General features: G+C 29.6%; 1 protein-coding gene across 1 annotated transcript in view; it reads right to left on the reverse strand.

Annotated features, from left to right (window-relative positions):
* Nucleotides 1-20,519, reverse strand: part of LOC107454216 (uncharacterized) — a gene marked incomplete in the record, with an annotated part of 134,371 nt that extends 113,852 nt beyond the window's left edge. Inside the window, 2 exon segments of the mRNA XM_071186437.1 lie at nucleotides 7,213-8,447; nucleotides 20,440-20,519. Of these exon segments, the coding sequence (XP_071042538.1) occupies nucleotides 7,213-8,437 (1,225 nt within the window).
* Nucleotides 20,520-21,459: the final 940 nt, after the last annotated feature.

Genomic DNA, 21,459 nt, shown 5'->3' on the forward strand with positions numbered 1-21,459 from the left:
TCAGCCATTCTCCCATTGAAGTAACACTCAAAAAAGCCTTCCATCAACGGTTCATGAAGATTGCATTAAGTTTCTCCAATTATTGGAACGCAATATATCTACATATCAGCCATTCTAATTGAAGTAACACTCAAAAAAGCCTTCCATCAACGGTTCATGAAGATTGCATTAAGTTTCCGCAATTATTGGAACGCAATATATCTATATATCAGCCATTCTCCCATTGAAGTAACACTCATAAAAAGCCTTCAATCAACGGTTCCAAATGAATTCGTACCAGGACTTCCAATCCACTGCAAGTCATTTGTCATACGTATGCAAGTTAATGAAAAATATCCTTTGTTTCTTTACATACACTTTCTTTTTATTATATTTTATTACATATTTAAAAAAGCAGCAAATTGTAAAAAAAATTAATAAATTTTCAATGGTAGAAAAATTTAATCGCTGACACGATGAAGTTCAAATCAACCGGAGCAACGGCTATATTTAGAAATTTTCATAAAGATTGCATACAGTTTCTGAGATTATTGAAATGGAATATATCTCCGAATCAGCCATTCTTCCATAGAAGTAACACTCATAAAAACCTTCCATCAACGGTTCCAAATGAATTAGTACCAGAAGGACTCCCAAACCGCTACAAGTGCTTTGCCTAACTCATTACATTACCCATGCCGGTAAGAAAAAATAAAATCGTTTTTGTTCTTTCATCTCACGATCAAGCGAACCCCTTGACCGTATCTAAGCCCCTCCAGCATTTTATTCCTATTTCTATCACGTCTCACCTATTACGTTGCCCAAGTAGCCAGGGCCTTTCTACAATTTCAGTATCTCCCCGTTCACGCTCAAACGGATGGAATCTTTAATCCACTGTGCTACCCATTTCCTATCTTAACCGGTACACAGGAACACTTTTTTTTGTAGTTATTATCGTTATTTCTGTTTCGGTGCGTTATCTTCTTGCTTTTCAGAAAAAAATATCGCCATGCTTCTGCTTGGAATCTCGTTAACTTCTTCTATTTCGTCGGAGGGGAAGAAGAAAAACCGGAGCAACCCGGATACGTGCGTTTCCGTTTTTATCAGGTAAATGGCAAAAAATGAGTGGATTGGTGGATAACAAAGATTAGGATTCTGACATTTCTGCCAGAGCCAGATTAGAAAAATATTTGTTCTGAGAACATGTAAATAAAGATTATGTTGCTTATAAAGCAATCAAACTCTGGGAATTTTCCTTGTTCCGTTGTGGAAAAAGAAAATTGTAGTGTTAAATAAACAACATGCATTTCATGGAATAATACATGAGAGAAATGATCAATAATGTGAAATAACATACTGCAATAATAATGCCAGAAAATAGCCAAAAAGCTTTATTTCGTTAATTAATGAACAAGTCGTTTTCCCCGCAGAAACTACTATCTACTTAAAAAAGAAACTCATGTGTATCGGTAATTCTAATCGTTTCATTCTTTTTTTTTCTTTTTTTTTAATTTTTTTTTAATTTTCTAAACACATTAGCTAAAGTTTCTTTTTCTTGGGGGGGGGGTCAGAGGAAATCTCAATAAGTCTTTATTTAAGAAAAATTAAGTTAAAAAAGCAATCTTTGTACATAAAATGTATTGAGCAATATTTAAAATATTGGCCATTCAAAAACGAAATACTGATGTTCTATTCCAATTTACTCTGGTAGAAGCAAGCCCAAGACACATGCCTTGTATGATATAGGCGTAAATCAAAGCCTGATAGAGTAGTTCAGTATTAAATGGCGTACCTAAAATGCGTGAGATAGGGTTTAAATTAAAATAAAGTAATAAAAAATTAACTATTTTTAAAGAATAAAACAAAAAAAAATAGTTATTTCACCGCAATATTACCTCTTAGCAGATACTAATAAAACGGGAAAATCAGATCAGTTAATCAAAATAATATTATCCATTTGCGTAAAATAATCTAAAAACTAATTGCATAGAATCACAAACCGTCAAAGTCCGGTTACTTTTTCCGATGAAAGCTAACAAAAAAAGCAGCATTTTTCTTCAACTTATAGCTCGATGAAAATGTCAAAACATAATTGCCTCCCCCCCCCATGCAAAAATGATTTGATATAGCAGCAACAACTTCTTTCTCTGCGACAATTAATTACGCCCTCCCAGGAGCCAAGTTATTCAACATTCTCCAATTTGGCTGAGTTAGTTGACACAGGTTTAATTGAACAAGAACCTTCTTTCACTAATAACCAAATTTCAGCGCCATTTGACGCAAACGATTTTTTTCGAAGAATATCATTAATGAAAAAGTTTATTATATTTTTCGTCTGCTTAGAATAGTTAGCATTCTCATGATCCATAATTAATCATAAGTTATTTTCGGTCTAGGTTTCGGTTACAGTTAAAATTGGTAACTGACGAAACGGAATATTAATAATCATGTCAGTTTCTAATTTATCAATTTAAATTAGAATGTCGTCTGCAAGTTATAATAGATACCGGAATCGTGTCGGAAAGAATTTAATTTAAGCCATGGAAAAAAACTGGGTTATGAGCTAAATAGTTATAGTATTTTCTAATTGTCCCGAATATTTCCAGTTTTTTTAAAATTATCGTTAATAACTTATTTTAGTATGTGTAAGAAATAGAATTAAATGACTTTATTTTCATTAATAAGAAGACAGTAGTAAGTATTTTAAGAACGTTTTCATTAATTATAAATTTTACTTCTTAACCCATTAATACTAGTATTATTGGGGATACTAATATTATTATAAAAAATGCGTTAACAAAAAAAAAAATGCTAGTACACTTATGTCTAATAATTGTAATAAGAATAAATGAAAAATTCTGTCTGTTACCTACCACTTTAGCTTTGAAAAAACACAATGTTTTGATTTCCGATCCACATATAATAATTTTTATAAAGTTGACAAAATTATCGACCTTTCCATAAATAAATACTATAACTTTCCATAACTTTAGCTACCACTTTTTACTGTTTTTTTAAAATTTTTAATAAAATTAAATTTAACTTAATTTCAAAAATTAAATTGATTTAATTTCTTATGTAAAAAATTAACGTTAATTTTAATGCCAAAGACAAACTATAAAAATGCTAAAAAATGCCAAAGACAAACGACGAATAAAATATTTTTAACATACCATATACAGTATAAAAAGAAACGTAACTGCTCTATCGCTACAACAAATGACCTCTAACAATTTACAACAAGATGCAATTTAGAAAAAAGAATAATAATGATGACATTTTTGAAATATTCAATATTTCCATCGCTTGAAATGATTTTTGTTGTAGCCATGAAAGACGATACTCTTGGTCAGCATAGTGAAGGCAATAATCGATATATTTCAATCGATATATCATATCCATAATAGCACTGCAAAAGGAATGCAATAAAAGCTTTATAGAAAAAGGCTTTCTAAAAAATCGATGATTCAACAGAGATGGCACCAACTTGTCTGCTAAACTCAGATATAATTGAAGTATGACCGAAACGATACTTAATAATCTAAAAATCGATAGAAATTCTTCGAAATTATCGATGATAGGTTTTTCTCGCTAGTTGAGTGTTTTATATTCATCCTGAACTAATAAACTTAATTTTTTATAACTAAGTTTCTTCGGTTGAACACAATTTATTCTAGAATTATAATACGAAACAGATGAATTAATTAATTTTAATTAACCTGCCTTTGAATTGACTTATTTTTGGCTAATGTTGCAAAAATGCAACATTTCTTCAATGTTGTAAAAAACAACATTAGGAAAGAAACAGTATTATTTTTCAATTATGTAAAAAAAATATCATTATGAAAGAAACAGTAACATTTTTTAATGGCGTAAAATACCATTATGAAAGAAGCAGTAGCATTTTGCAAAGTTGTAATACCATTATAAAAGAAGCAGTAACATTTTGCGAAGATGTAAAAGAATACCATTATGAAAGAAGCAGAACATTTTGCAAAGATGTAAAAGAATACCATTATGAAAGTAGCAGTAACATTTTGCAACGATACAAAAGAATACCATTATGAAAGAAGCAGTAAGACATATATCAGGGGTCTGTCCAGACATTTTTTTTGTGAAAGGTCCGTTTTTGTAAAATTGTGAAAAAATTACTTGTAATTTGTGAATATGAAATAAACGTTAAGTCACATTCTTTCAACCAGGGTCCAGTTATTGCAAAAAAACTTTTTCAAGGAGTTTTTCAATTTTAAAGAGATACAAGATTAAGCTTGACACTGTAAAATTATAATTAAAAAAATTTTAATTTTAAAAGATAAACAATTGCTGCTACTAAATTAGAGATGCAACATACAAATATTTGGTATTTAGCCTATACTGTTGAACGCAGAATATTCATTTCGGACGAATAAAGGAAGAAGCGTCTGCCGAAGACAAAACTTAGTTCGTTTACATCCATCTTTCTTGTTTTCTGCCCTGGGAAGGGTTTATTCGATTAACAAAACAATAATGAAGATAAACAAATTTGTGAAGGGTCCGATTAAAAGATAAATTATTTTGTGAAGGGTCCGTTTTTAAGTTAAAATATTTTGTGAAGGGTCCGTTCTTATGAAAAGATATTTTGTGAAGGGTCCGTTAACGGACCCAAATTTCTTCTAAACAGACCCCTGTTTATGCTGCAACATTTTTTTAGTGTTGACCCCTGAAGTATAAACCCTGAAGCACGGTAGCGTGCTCTGCAGCTTAATACAGAATCTGCAGATTATTTTTCATCCAAGTTTTAGTTTTCTTTTTGCAAAGAAAACAAATAAAAGGGATAAAATCGATGAGACCTCTTTTTAAAACATCTTAACTTATGTTGTTTCGAATGAAGATTTAAAACCAGAATTGAAAAAAGCCTGCTAAGAATAAAAAAGTACAGATTTTTTTCTTTAGTTTCTTGATTACAGGCTTAACTGTATATGAGCTTAAACTCTTTTCAATAATCATTGAAAAGTTCTTGAATTTAAACAACGTAAAGTCATTACTTAAAATTTTCAAGTATCTTTCATTTGAAACTGTTTCATGTATGTCAGATTAATCTAAATTTTTACTATAATAACCTATGACTGAGGTCACAGACAAATTTGGATTTATAAAAATAGCCCTGCAAATCCACTTGGCGAATTCTGCCACTTACAACGGTGTTGACTACCAATTTAGTTTTAAAATATTGCAGACATGTAAAATTAGATCCGAATTATATATATTTATAATATTAATCTTTAGTACCAAACAAAAATATCTTGAAGAGTTTAGAATCTTTGATAAGTTGTTGGGTTGGCAAAGGGACCTCCCTGGCCGAGTGTCCGTACATTTCTGATGTTGTACTCATTGTTCTTTGCAATGAGTACCTTAGCCTGCATGTTTACGTACAGTGCGCAAAATAAAAAACGGATCTTCACATTCTAGGACTCAATCTTAATGGTTCGAAAGAGTAGCCTCGACAATTTATATCAGTTTAATGTACTTTCTCTTAAAAGTGATTACGAAATCTGTCCCATTACTATTATTATTTATTTTTAAATTTTTGAAACTTGGACAAGTCATTTGTCAGCTTAACATCTGTTCTAGACATCTGTTTATCTTTTCGTTTGCTCAAAAAAACTGTGAAAACTAATGTTAAAAAATTTTCATCTTCGCTATAACACAATTGGTACCAGCCTATTTTTTTTTAAGTGCTATCGAACCCTGCCATATTATTATTAATAATATTTTATTTTCACAATATAGACAAATGATCTGTCAGATAAATACCTGTGTCTTTTAGAAAATTATTTTTTCGCTTATTCAAACGAAAAATTCTTTTCCAAAACTCCTTTTAGGTGATTAAGAATATTTCATTACCTGTACTAAATTAATTAGCATGATAAATTAGTTTCCAATACATTACACAAATGTATTAGGCCTTACTCTGAAATTCTCCCTGCACAAACTGTAAGAATTTGAAGTCAGCTAAAACAGACTAGTGTTCAACAGATTAAATCAATTATCTGTTCTGTTTCAAACGATGTGCTTAAAACGAATCACGCTGCTTTCTGAGCCGATTGTCTTAATGAGTGGAAGTTTGTTTGCGAAGTGTGGCATCGGTAGCAGCACGTTTTAGACGGAAACATGTTATTGATTAGTTCTCGATTGGGGGAGAAACAGTTTTCTACTTTTGCTGACGGCTTATATACAGAGAGAATTTCGTTAAATTACTTTGCACCCCCTCCCCTCCTTATTTGTTTTCCTTTTAATAGAAAATTTCTGAGCGCTAAGCTCACTTGATATTAAATCCTACGAATTTCTGCGAATAATACCGTAAACTCAATTTTTAAGAAGGAAAAAAAATGTACAACATTTGTGATTTAATAAAGTAGACATTTTTATTATGAGCTATCACCTTCAAAAAACTAGCTCACAAATTATTTCAGATAGATATGAATTATATATTCTGGAAGTCTAAGAAGTTTATGTAAATCAGTGCTAAGAATAAATCAAGTTGCTCATCTTTATTTTTTGAAAAAAGGGCCAAGTTCCCAAACTGGGAACACTGACGTTTAATAGTTTTTAAAAGTTAATATATAAGTGTGAATACAACCCTGAAATATTCCATGCATTTAACTAAGAATCTGCAGTCATCTTCATTTTTATTGATTATTTGCTTAAAACCAAACACTTAAATATACAATTTTAATTTTACATCAAAAAAGATTATTTCTCTTTGTGGCAATATCTTAAGGAATTTTTCGAAAACTTTGTTTTCGCAGGAAATAACGCTTTGTTACGAATAATATGCTATTTTTACAACTATTGTGAGTTGTGCTGTTACGTTTTGTCTATCTTAAACCAGTTCCAACAACTATTATGAATTAGTAACAATTAATCATGGCTGTTAGATTAAGTTTTGTCTATCTTAAACCAGCGTCTCCTGTACTAACATGAAAATGGCGCAAAATGTCATTATGAATGAAGAAAAGTTGCAGTTTTGTAAAAATGAAAAACGTCTAGAATTACTTTAATTTTGTGAAAATAAAAAGCGTTTATGATTTGAAAAGTTATTCCAATGCTGCATTGTTTAGACTCATAAAGATTTGCAAAAATTGAGAATTATCAATTGGTTTGTGTCACATAAGCATTGAAAAGCAATCTTAATTAATATAAGTAAATAAAATTCTAGGTATTAGTAAGGAAATAAGTTGAAAAGTAACTTACCAATCATGAGCAAGGAAACTGTCAGGTGTTCTCTCCCAGTGGCTTTAAGAGCACCAAGAACAGTACCAACTATGGCACAACAAAGTCCTACAAAAGCTATCATAACAATAAACCACCGAATACTGACTGTTTGGGTGACCATTACCCCACAACAATGTTTAGGTTCGTCAGATTCAGAGGCTGCAGGGGGACCCGAAAAACTGGGGCCGCCCCTTCTTCCACCCCGCTCCCGAGGGCTGAAGCCCCTAAAAGCCCCACTGCGGCCAGCCCCAGTCCTCGACGTCCTGCGGGGATTTGCAGATAAGTGTGGACATGCCGGGGCTGTCGTAGGGGGTGGTGGGGGAGGTGGGTGAGAGGGTGGCGGTAATCTTCGTCCGCCGCCCCGGTCTCCTGATCCGGGGGGTAAAGTTGAATAAGGCGGTGGAAGATGTGAATTTAGTATATCCGGCAGTGCACTATTATTAATGGCATTATCCGGTTGTGGATTATCCGGCAAGGGAACAAAGGTATCCTGTGTAAGTTGTGTATGAGTTTGAAGGCGTCTTGTACTCCTGCAACTGTTGGACGAACGTCGCGGGTGTTGATCATGGGAAGGGTTCATACCCTCCCCCAAATTACCCGCATTGTTGCTAGTCATGCTGTCAGCAGCACCTATCTCTTTTTTAACCGACGGCACATCGTCCACTGGGTCCTCGGTTGGATCCCTGCATAGATCAGTATCGGAATAGAACACACCAATATTATGCACTATTTTCTTGTTGAACAGATCAGACGAATCGGAATTATGACCTAATTCTTTTGCTGGAGGAGACTGTTCCCGTCGGTCATCCTCAGGGAGACCCGTTCCCCAGTGTCGTTCAAACCACAAACGACGAGGAGTCAGCCTCACAATACGCGGTGAACGAGGAGATATCCTCAAAGGATATCTTCTTACAAAACACCACTCAGTAGACGATGATAGATATCTGTTCACCGCACTGTCAAGATTCTGATGATCACCAGCGTTGTCTTGCGATGGAATTCGGATGTCAACAAAACATTCCTCCTCATCGGAATCACGCGAGTATCCTGAGTTCACAACTCCACCACTGCTGTTTGCAGACTGAGAAGAAACAGAAACTTGCGAGTCGATAGACGATTCTCTTTCTGGTTCGAGCGCCATCTCTTGTTCGTCATCGGCATTAATTTCCTCATTGTTGCTTTTCTTGTTTTCTTCTAATCTCATCTTTTCCAACCTAAATAGTGCGTAAAAAAGATATCGTTACAGATGAATGGATCGGATTTGAGAAGAAAAAAAAAACTTCTTAAAAGAATAAAAATATTTTCCCGTTTCTTCAGAGGAAAAATAAAATAAAAAACAACTTACAACAACACTGAAACGTATGTAATGGATATAATTTAGGAGTATTTTTCTCATCACATTAATATTTATTTATTTTTTAAAAAAAAAAGTCGTTAACTGTGGGAAAAAAGTTTGTGTTTCGATGATGTGCACCAGATGTGTAAAAAGAAAATCTAATTGTGCACTTTCTACCGTGAAATTGAAATTAAATAGAAAAGAGTTTCATTGTGTGAAAAATCTAACTGTTGGTAATGCATAAAATAGCACATGGATCTATGTCATTTATTTTATTTAACCTAATTAGTTACATCATTTATGTAACAGTTACGTTTGAATGAGTATTAAAAATTTTCCATTACTGTTATATCATCAATTTTATGCATACATTAACTGCGACTAATAAACTAGTTTATAAAAACTAAAAATTACTATTTTATTCGACTGTTTTCTTTCTTCTTTTTTTTCAGCGCAATAATTTAAAATATACACACAAGATGCGCAAAAGAAAAAAATTATAGTTATTTACTTTTAATCTAATTATGGCATGCTTACATGCAAACTTATTGAAGATCGTAGTGCAGACGATATTTTAAATTGCAATTTTTTTAAAAAAAGAATGTACTTTTTTCTTAATAAGCATTGCTTTTTTTTCATTTTTTTATGCTCTATTAAAAGTTTTGATCTATAAATATATTTTTTTTGGGGGGGGGGAGCCACTGTTATGAAATTTTAGTCAAGAAAACGGTCAAGAATTTATTCTATCCTTAAGAATTTATCAAGAATCTCTTTATTGTCAATTTCAATTTTTACGTATTCTGCTATATTTATGTAACTACTTGAGCGAATCAAATGATTTTGCCCGCAATTGTAAAACTAATTTATCCAAATAAAAATGTAAGTACAAAATATGTATTTTTTTTAAATTTAATAATCGAAAATTCGAATTGTAAGGAGCACATATTTTTATATCATCGAAGGCAGAGCTATTGTAAGGGTGAGGCATTTGTCAACAGGCTCAACATTTTTAAAGCACTACGGGACTGCTCGCCAGTAACGTCCCTTAAATAATTTTTTCTTTTTTCAAATTTAGTTTAGCAATTGAAATTTTCTATTATTAAAAATACGTATAAGATCAAATAACTTTCAACACAACTCCAGACTTCGGTCTCATTTCTATTCATAGATATCAAAATCACAAAATTAGAAAATAAGATATATTTAAATCATTTTTCGTGATAATTAAAGCGTGGGTTTTTAAACCCAACTTCCTCACTTCTATCTATGTGGGAAATGTCATTCATAAAAATTAAACAATAAGCCGTAATTTGAAATTAAAACCAAAAATACTAATAATAAAGACAAAAAAAAAATTTTTTTAAGCTGTCCATATTTAAGTAATATTTTTGTAACCTCAAAAAGAGGAATGAAATTCGATAAGAGAGTCATAAAATCAAATTTCAATAAATTAGATTAAAATTTAATTCAATTCTTAGGGGTAACAAAAAAAGGAGAAAATTTCAAGGCTCCCGAAAATGCATCGTTTTGTCTGAAATATAAATCTATACTAAGTTATCCACATTCTTAGGGGAATTAAAAAGAAAGTTAAAGGGGTCCAAAAAATGTATCAAATAGGCTCAAATCTAATTCGAAACTAAATGATCCTCTTTCCTGGAAGTCCGCAAAAAGAGAAAATTTAAAATCGATTAATGTCAGATGTAATCGATTAATGATTAATCTAATCGATTCAGCCTAATTGATAAATGTATCGATTAGGCTGAAATATAATTCGATACTAAGTTATACTCTTTCCTAGAAGTCTGCAAAAAGAGACAATTGAAAAACCTGCGATAAATGTATCGATGAGGCTAAAATCTTATTCGATACTTAGTTATCCACTTTCTTAGGGGACCTTTAAAAAAAAGTTAAAGGCTCCGAAAAATGTATCAAATAGACTGAAATCTAATTCGAAACTAAATTATCCTCTTTCCTTGAAGTCCGCAAAAAGAGAAAATTTAAAAGACCGCGATAAATGTATCGATTAGGCTGAAATATAATTCGATACTAAGTCATACTCTTTCCTAGAAGTCTGCAAAAAGAGACAATTGAAAATACCCGCGATAAATGTATTGATTAAGCTAAATTCTAATTCGATACTAAGTTATCCACTTTCTTAGGGATCCGCAAAAAAAGTAGATTTAAAGAACCCCCAAAAATGTCTCAAATATCCTCAATGGCGGACGGATCATGGGTTTGAGTCCCCTTTCCGTCGGGCTAACCGTGGAAGGTTTCGCGATTTTCCTTCCCATGTAAGGCAAATTCGGGTTAGTTCCATCATAAATTCCTCCACGATGGTAAATTTTACCCAATACTTTATCCAGGAATTCCCTTGTCTTTTGGATTGGGTTCAAAATTACAAGGCTACGGAATTGAAGATTAGTAGTCGTAAACCCAAAAATTTGGTCGGCTATACAATGACGGTTATGAAATAAAATAAAATTTTCAATTTTATGAATTGAAATTACATAGCTTAAAATGCTGTAAAAATTTGGAAGTTTTATAATTCTGGCATTTTTCAACTATTTTTAAATTAAATAGTAAAGATTAATAGATAAGGGAAAGGGGTCTCCTGGGGACACTTTTCGTTATTTTGCCAACAAAAAAAACATAATAACCATTATTTTAAGCACCTATAATATTTTTCTCATTAAAATTTGAACGGTTATCTTAATTTTTAAAAGAAACAATAGCTAATGTGAAAAAGTACTTTTTTAATAATATATATATTTTTTTTTAAAAAAAAGATGTTCTTGTCTACACTATTTCCATGATACGAGGCTAGTGTAGACATGTCATGGAGCTAGTATACATCAGTCATAAAATTAAACATTTAATCTATTGTTACTTATAAAAGAGTAAATAAAATGAGATAATGAAAAATAAATTGAAATTCATTTCAGTCTCGAAATATTATCTTTAGTAAATAACCTCCAACAATATTTATTTTATTTAATTTTAAAATATAATAAACCCATTTTTGTGCTTTATGTTTTTGAGTTGTGATTTGGTAAACTTGCTTTACAACGATTTTAACCGCCACGATTTATTAATAATTTAAATAAATATGTAGGGCCTGACAACCATAAGGGATTGTTGTTGTAGTTTAATGATTGTACCTTATTACCTTAATTGTTGTTATACTACCACTTACAACAGAATAGAAATCTATTACAATCGAGTTTTTAACTTTGTAAATATTTATACATTATTTTTAAAAAAAACTATTTCAAAACGAGAAGAACTGAAATTTTATATTAATTTAATTTTAAGAAAGATGATTTATTTTTAAAATCGAATTTGGTTTTGATTTTACTAAATGACTCTTAAATCAATATTAAATGTCAGCCAAAAAGCATTAATAGTTGATATCTGAGAGGTATTTTAATGCAACTGCTTTACAAAAATAATATAATTCCATCAGAAATAAAAACCTTAAAGTAAGTTAAATGATAAGATGTTATTAAATTTGCCACTGTAAAAAAAATCCAGTGAATTCAATAAATAAAATGTTAAAAACAGTCTTGAATAAATAAATTTCTTTTGTAAAATTATTCAAATTAAAATAAATATGCTAATAAATAAAGTGTTAACAATTAAACAGAAAGCTTAATCTGGTCGTTGTCTTAAAAAATTTAGTAGTGGTAACAAATATAAAACAAACTTTGAACATTTTACAGATACAATACTTTATTTACATATTATATTGTAAAGAAACTACAGCTGCGTGAGAATTGACACCTATAAAATTAACTATAACTATATATATACCTACAACTATACCTATAAATATATACTAGATTTCTAAGTGTCAACTAAGTGTGTCTTTTGGAAAAACTCAATACTTAAAGGGGGTGACAGTTAATTACGCATTTATACTTCTTACTGATTTCTTTTTTCCTTTTTTTGTATGTCTAAATGTCGGTTGTTTGTATGTTTTGTATGTCGGTTGTTTGATTCTTTTTAACTTGCCTTATTTATTCTGCAAGTATTTTTACACCATTAATATTTCGTTTCAAACATCATTTCAAATGTTGGTAAAATATTTATAATATTATCCAATATAATATTATAAATATTATACAATTTAAAATATCAAGTACACCAAAAATATCAAGTACAGGCTGCAAAATTAAAAACGGACCATCATGAATAACTTTTGATCTAATGATTGGATCCTTACTATCTAGGACTCCATCTTAATGGTTTGAAGGGCTGACCTCAAATATGCTAATAAATAAATAAACGCAGCCAATATTTAAAGATACAAAATCAGACACAGAAACGTACTTTCTCTGAATAAACATATCTTTTTTTCGACGGATTCGGATCTTTGTACCCCAAAATATAGGGAGTACCACAATCTCGGAAATATGGTCCCAATAATTTGGTAAGAAGAGCAGTCCAAAATTTAGACCTCTTAATGTTGCGTATTTTCCTATATCTCGACAAATTCGTTTATTCAAAGATAATTCCATGTAAAAAATAACTTTTAGTAAATATTTATTATTTTATTGGAATTAGAATGGTTGAAAATTTTTTGAATTGTAAAGTATGCAATTTTTTGCATCATTTAAAATAATTTAATTTTACATGCCGAAATACAAAATTTGAGCGAAATCGGTCGAATAGTTCCTGAGAAATCGAATTTTTTAAAAAAGTCATATTTTTGCCTTCTAATGTTTCGTTTCGTGAACATGAAAATGAATTTAAGCGAAATAACAAACACTGCAAGAAAAATTTGTCAGGAAATTCTGCGCTATCTAAATGAGCCTTTGAATTATTTAGATGTAGTAGTGAGTAAAAACCATATAAATCGAATTTACTAAACCAAGAAGCATACATTAAAACATAGAAAATATTTATCTGCAATCTAAAATAAATTCGACTTCTCTACTTCTTACTTATAATCTATTACACCTTTCAACCAACTCTGAAATATTTCTATAATTACGGAATTAGAATTTCCATATAATGTATTAGTGCTTCAGAATTTTATTTGTCAAAACGTGTCACAGTTTGAAGAATCGGATATATAATGTCAAGCCTAGTCCGCATAGGTAATAATTATTACAACATGCAAACATAATATGCATGAGTTTTTTTGCAGTGCGCAGTACAACTTCAGATGGAAGTGTGTCATGGATTTAATTTTTTTTAATTTAAGTGGTACTTCATAAGCATTATACATTTCATAGACATACAAATAAAAAGGGGGGAAAATCATATTTTAAATTAAAAGACCTAATTCTTTTATTTGTAATTTTGCAAGATATATATCAAGCCTGCAACTTTCTAATTATTATTCTTTGTTACATCCTTGTACCAAAATACACACTAATTGTTACTTTATATTCTCATGGGCTTTCAAATTTAATTATTCTTATTCAGTAGAATTTTCCATTTTGGGATTTCGAACGACTAACCGAATCCCAACGATCCATTCCAGAGATCTATCATAAATGCTCGGCATTGGAAATCAAGCGACCCTTAATTATAATTTTCCGAAATACCAATTCTACCCCTCTGGCGATTGCAGCGCCCTCCACCCACATTGCCCAAAAGGAATTATTTTATCGGTAATGATTTCCTCGAGAGAAATTGGATGGATGCAATCGAAAAAATATTTAATCTTCATTTGACCTTATTATCGACTGAGCGGTTTATTTAGAAAAGTTTAATGGTTTTTTTTATTAATTTTTTTTATTGTATTTTTGCTGCTACGGATGGGTAGTTTTTAGGGAATCAAGAGACCAGATTCAAAAGAAATCAATTATGCAATGGACGGAAGGATAGTTGGATGGAAAACCGAGTATTTGTGGATTCATCCATTATACAAGAATTTAAATTTTGATGGCGTAACTAATGGAGTCAAGTTTAAAGCAAATAGTTTACTTCGCATAGACTTCGATTATTGAAGCTTTAAAGAATATTTTGCTCTGAATAATCGGATTAAAGCCTCTTTTGAAATTTTAAGTCTGTTAGAAGTAAAGAGCAATTTAATTCTATGAACTGATTTTTAAATATTCTACCGAATTGAATGATTTATAATACGAAATTTTGTGAGTTTTTTTTAGAACTGATTGAAATTTTGTAATTTTTCATTGAACTTCAGGTCAGTGACCAATTAAGACGAAGTGCGTATGAACTATTAGCTGTTTCATTGTATACGGTCCTTATTGCATACTAAATGGAACTATAGCATTGTTCAAGATATCAATCCACATTATCCCTTTTCGTTTATTAGCGATCTAAAATGAATGAAATTAATCTAAAACTAATTTGTAAATATTCGTAATTTTATAGTTTTTGCTAACTCCCCGCATAACTCCCCTTGGTTCCCGCATAATTGCAGAAACAAAACATTCACTGACTTTTCCGTGTATTTCAGGAAAAAATTGAATGTAAATCTAGACCATATTTTAGCTGGAATGATCTAACATGCAGCAGAAAACATTGTTTTATAGCATTAATGAGTTCAGCGCGCCATCTATTTTGTATTTAACAAACTTTTGATGATACTATATTAAATATTATACGACACAGTACAATACCTTTCAAATAAGGAGACAAATAAAGGGGTCGCTTTATAAGATTAAAGAAAAATAGCGCTTGATAATTTTTAGAGCATCTACGGATTTTTCCTCAAAAGTTAAAATTAATAAAGTTATACGATTTGTGGCTTTGGTTAAATAAATTAAAATTACACGCTTGTTAGTTTTCAAAATTTAATTTTATTATACCTTAAACTAATGAAATCTGATTTGGATGCTTGCCAGAAAGTTCTTTTACTCAAAGTTTTCACAAAATTAAAGATATTTATCAAAATTTAAAAACCGACAAAGGTGTCCAATTTAGCTATCTTCTAAAAACTGCTGATTGCAAAATTGTATGGATATAATTCTGTCAGAAAAATTAACAGAGAATTTAAAATACCGTTCCCCTTTATATCTTAAATCCTGGTTGGGGAACAACCTAGTACTTTACATTCAGCGAAAGATACTGATTTCTACTCGCCAGTATCGTTTGAATCTGATAAAATATAACGGCAAAGAAATGAACCTGATAAAAAATAACTGCTTCCTAGTCGGGTTTAAATTGATGTAAATAATAAAATTAAATTTTTAAAAAAAGAAAATTAGCAAGCGTAGAGTATTGAATACTACAAATTTTTTGTAGCATTTACGCAAAGACTTGATAGGTCAGAAAGTTTTGCACCTAAAGCTACAGATTTTTTTTTTAAATGACAATTTTAGTATAATTTCGATCGAAATGCACATGTTTAAATATAACAGGAGATCTAGTAAATTATGCGGCAAATTTCTAGGGCAGGGGTGGCGAACCTTTATGCACCAACGTGCCATTTTTTTCAAAAAATTGTTTAATGAGGTCATAGACGTGCCGTCAAATCATTTTGACTTTGTGATTATTGGGAAAATAATAATACTAAATACTATCAACTCAAAACTCTTTATTTACTATGAAAAATTTTTTTTTGCAATGCCTCAGTTGTACCCGTAATTCAACTTAAAGTAACATCAGTGTAACCTCTGTTGTTGCAGATTAGATGACAAATAACTTATATTAGGTTGTAAGATGTTAGTTTAAGCAGGACTGTTGAATTTTTTTTGCTAGTTATTTATTATTAGCTTGTTTTGCTAATCCTTGTTTTTTATGGTTATTAATTGTTTTTGGAATTAATTGTAAATTTTTTTGTTGATAATTGTTTTTTCGTTTTTGTTTTTTGTGAATTTCAATTTAATTGTTAATACGCTTTATAGTAAACTTTGTGATCGGTGGCGTGCCCAGAATATTGTGTCACGTGCCATAAATGGCACGCGTGCCATTGGTTCGCCATCCCTGTTCTAGGGGATTTCGGGAGCATCATCAGGATTAAAACTGCATGGAGACCCATACCCGGAAATGTTGCCATACGCGGCTAGGGGTGCTTCCCTTATTATGACCTGTTCAGAAGCTCACGCTCAAAATGAGTCCGAATAGTTCACGATAAGAAACAGTATGCAGATTAGCGCCCTCTAACGGCGCATAATGAAGTTTCCCGGATAGGGCTTCGATAATTTTAATCCTGATGATATGCCTTAACTCTCCTAGATATTTTTTTGCAACATTTATGCGAATCCCTGTTGTATATAACTTCGTTAAACTTGCATATTTCGACAAAAAATAGACTATAAATGTTAAAAATACCGAAGTTTGGAAAAATAAAAACCGATGGCACATTTAAAATATGCGATACAATGGGTTCCAAGATCTGTTAAAAAATCCCATGCAACTCAAAACAAACAAATAAATAAATAAATAATTAAAAATAATAATGATAATAAAAATGTTCCCCAGAGTTATTCAATAAAAATAACCAACTGCATTATTTTAATGTTCTATATCTATTGAAATTCAAAATTTTTTCAAAAACTGCAATAGCAGCTGTTATTTCCGACTTTCAAATTTTTTTTTAACTGGTATAGTGTTATCAAAAATTCGTGATCACGAAGAAAAAAGATAGATGAAGAATATGTAAGCATGAAAACGAAAACCGAAAAATTTATTAGAAATCTAGCAGTCATGATTCGTAAATATATTTCGCCATTAATAAAAAGAAAAAATACGAACAGCAGAATTTAAAAATTATTACTGAGTATAAAATATTACTCATAAATAAAATAATAATTAATAATAATAACTAATTTTATCTTTCTTGAAACTACAAGATTATAAATGATGCAATTAAATAAATAAATATGCATAAAAATAATAAAATAAATAAATAATTATAATAATAGTAAATAATAAAACAAAAAATTGAAACAATAATAATAATAAATAAATAAATAATTGTAGTTCGTATGCAAACTAAAATAAGTAAGTTATTGTAATAATAATAGAAAATTAAATAAATAAGAAACAAAATAAATTAAAAATAAAATAAATAAAAAATGAGATAAATAAATATATGAACTATAAAATTATAAGAATAATTTTCTTTAGAGTGGAAGTAAAATATAAGCCTTGATATTATAATTCTTGGTTTATAAAGATGAAATAAAACAGGGTTCGCCCGGGCTTTAAAAATGTTAATATTCGTTGAGAGAATCACGAAAGTGCCTTAAAAAATTTAAAAGTTCTCATGCACTTTTTAAAACATCTATCTGAGTAAAATTAGAAAATAGATAAATTTTCTTAGAAAAATAATCATAAATAAAATTTATTTTAATCATATAAATAAAAAATTCTATAATAAGATGCTGGTGTAAATTAAACAGAAAATTATGTTCATCATTAAGGAAATAGTTATTTTACTCCCAAAACTTTTTTTAAAAAAATACGAGAGTAACAACACTCGGTATTTTTGTAAACTAATTCAAATTTGTTTACTAGATGGCAGCACTAAAATATAAAACTCACGCAACTGGGAAAAGTTATTTGAATGGAGTAATTCTTTTGTTTTTAAAGAAATGAATTTTATCCTTTTTCCATTCTTTATTTTTTTTTTATTCATGTATTCCTACAAAATTTTTTGTTTAAAAAATAGTTTGCGTTTCTAGTGCTTAGAAATCCTCAGATTAAAAACAATTATAACATTTAGCAAATACTCGAAATATTTCTTAAAAAATGTATAGTAAACATTGTATTGATTTTATTTAATTATTCAATGTATGAATATTTTATAATACAGGAGCGGAAAAGTCGGATTGGTCGGTAAACTAAGAAATAGAAAAACTTACTCTAAAATAATAATAAATTTTTACGTCTTTATTTATTATTATTATTTTATAATTATACATTATTTATTATTATTTCATACTTATACATTATTTATTATTATTTCATACTTATACATTATTTATTATTATTATTATTTATCATTATTATTTTATAAGTATACGTTATTTATTATTATTATTATTAATTATTTTTTTTTTATAATTATACATTATTTATTATAATTATTTATTATTATTGTTATTATTTAATTATAAATTTTTGGTTTAACTCTCTTAATGGGAAAAGTTCTAGATGTAAAAGTTTTACTAGAAATATAAGGAAAAGTGTGAAACTGAAAAACCACTTGTTTGACATTGAATGAATGAGATTCACATTTTCCAGTAATATCTCTTTTCCATACATTCGGATAAACATTCAACAAACAAAGGGTGAGATGGAGGACTTCTCATTTTGACCTTGGAGAACAATCATGAGGACTTTCTTTTCATTCATTCCATTCAATTTAGTGAGTTATGCTTTGTTAATTTTATCAAAACATGCGATTTTTTTTTTAAAAAAATTAAGCATCACTGTAGAATTTAGATTCAGAGTCAAAACATTTTTTTTTGTCTTTCTTTAATTTACTCTTTAATGTTTTTTTTTTCTTTTTCAGTATCGTCCGAGGTGCTTAAATGTTTTCTGCCGCCGGCACTATGAGTAATTGACTGAAAATTTTCTCCAATTATAATAGACTACAAAAATTTTCTGGTCGATTCAATGAAAAAGGTACAAAACTATCATTTTTTTTTGAATAAAAAAAAAGACAATCGTTTAAATGTATAAAATAGAGAAATAAACTTATTTGATCGCAACATTCATTGGGTGCCATATATTACAACATTCAATACAATCAATACTCACAAATTGAATAAAAAATCAATCAAATCTGATTTCTTTCACAACGTTTATTAGTTAAACACAAACTAAACAAAAAATAACTGATAGTTATCCGTTCGTATTTCTCAACGAAATTTATAAATAGAATTAATTAAGCGACACTCAGAAATTATTTAATTGAAAAAAATCCTACTTCTGACACAGTACTTATTATTTAAAGACAACTAAAAGTGCAATATTGCTGATCTCTTCCGTATAGCAAAATCTATCAAAACAATTTCTATCAATACAAATATTTCGCAATTCTCAATATTTATTATTTAAATGCAAATAAACATACAATAAATAATCCTTTCTGTATATTCCATCAAAACTTATCAATACAGATGTTAAAATGAAACTCCAATCAAAAATCGAAACAAATCCTACTTCTTCCGCAGTTCTTATTAAGTAAACATGAAATAAATGATCTTTATCTGTATATTCCAGTAAAAATTGTAACAATATGATTCATAAAATGAAGTTCAGAAATTAATTAAAAATCAAATAATTCTAACTTATTTCGCTGTACTTATTAGTTAAGCACAAAATAAATTATCTTAATATGTATATTCCAGCAAAACTCATCAATACAATTAATAAAACGACATTCTAATTAATAAAAATGGAGGAAAAAAAATCTTACTTTTCAACGGTTTTTATTAGTTAAACACATAATAAATTATTTTAATCTGTATATTCCAGTCAAAATTAACAATATGATTCATAAAATGAAGTTCAGAAATTAATTAAAAATCCCTCAATTCTCACTTATTTGCAGTGCTTATTAGTTAAATACTGCTAAACGTACAATAACTGATCTTTGACTGTATATTCCAGCAAAATTTATGAATACAAAACACTCAAAATTAATTAAAAATCGAAAAAAAAAATCTTACTTCTTCCTCAGTTTTTATCAGTTTAATATACTATAAATGATCTTTATCCGTATATTCCATCAAAAATTTTAACAATATGATTAAAGAGATGGAAGTTCAGAAATTAATTAAAAATTGAACAATTCTTATTAATTTCGCAATACTCATTAGTTAAACAGAGCTAAGCATACAATAACTGATATCATCCATCAATACAATTAATAAATGTATCAATACAATGAATAAAACACTCAAAATTAATTAAAAATAGAAAAAAAAATCTTACTTCTTTACCAGTTAAACACAACTAATAAACAAATATCAACCACTTCATTGAACAAAGAAGATAAACTAACAACAAAATGCTCTGGATAAAGAAAATGCTTTCAGAGGAGAGTCCGAGAAAAAGGCGGAGCCAATTAGTGTAAGTGGACAAGGGATGACACATCCAAACCAACCAGATGGGGAAATTACATCGACCCCCATTTGAAACCCTCTCCCATTTCAACACTACAGGGCTTCATTATTGCTGTAGTTGCTCCTCTAATTTCAAATGTCTAAATTTTTCTTTTCAGGCAAAGAAAATTAAAAAAAAGCCTCATTTTAAGTACCTTAAAGTTGAAGCAAAAGTATTATTTTTACTCTATATATACTATCTCTTGTCGTAAATAAATTATCTGAGATTTATAGTGGTCAAATAGCTTAAATATTTTAAAGTTGTTTTTTGAAGGCACATGAATAAAGCTCTTTTTTGTGAATAACATGCTTTTTTTTTTTATAACTGCTGTGAGCAAGGACTAATATAGGAGCTGTGAGCGTATTGTTGTGAGTTAACAACAGTAATTCATGAATGTTAAGGCTCATGAAATTGCGCTTTTTGTGTGAGTAATATGCTTTTTTTTTTAAAAAAAAACTTTGCTTCAGTTATTCACGGCTGATAAGTTTAGATTATACTGTGCATGAAAACAGCTCAAAACGTCGGTAGACGGAAAAAAAGGTCCCGGTACAAAAGGTCCCTGGAAAAAAAGGTACGGAAAAAAGGGTCCCTGGAAAAAAAAAAGGTACCTCCATAGAGAAAATCTGTAGGGATATTCCCCCTCTCTTTCTGGGCAGCATGAATGCTTCTCGCTGTTTCAATGAATATTCTTTTTATCTGTAATAATTCAGATTAGATCATTGAGGTAAGGAGAAGGGTAAGGGGGGGGGGGACTTATGGGCTGGTTGTATTACACTTTTTTTAAAAAATTTTATTTCATTTATTTATTCTTCTTTGATTATTTTTTAAAGCGGGAAGATACTATTTAAATTTTTCAA

Source organism: Parasteatoda tepidariorum, chromosome 10 (assembly GCF_043381705.1).
Source record: "Parasteatoda tepidariorum isolate YZ-2023 chromosome 10, CAS_Ptep_4.0, whole genome shotgun sequence".
Taxonomy (NCBI): Eukaryota; Metazoa; Arthropoda; class Arachnida; order Araneae; family Theridiidae; genus Parasteatoda; species Parasteatoda tepidariorum.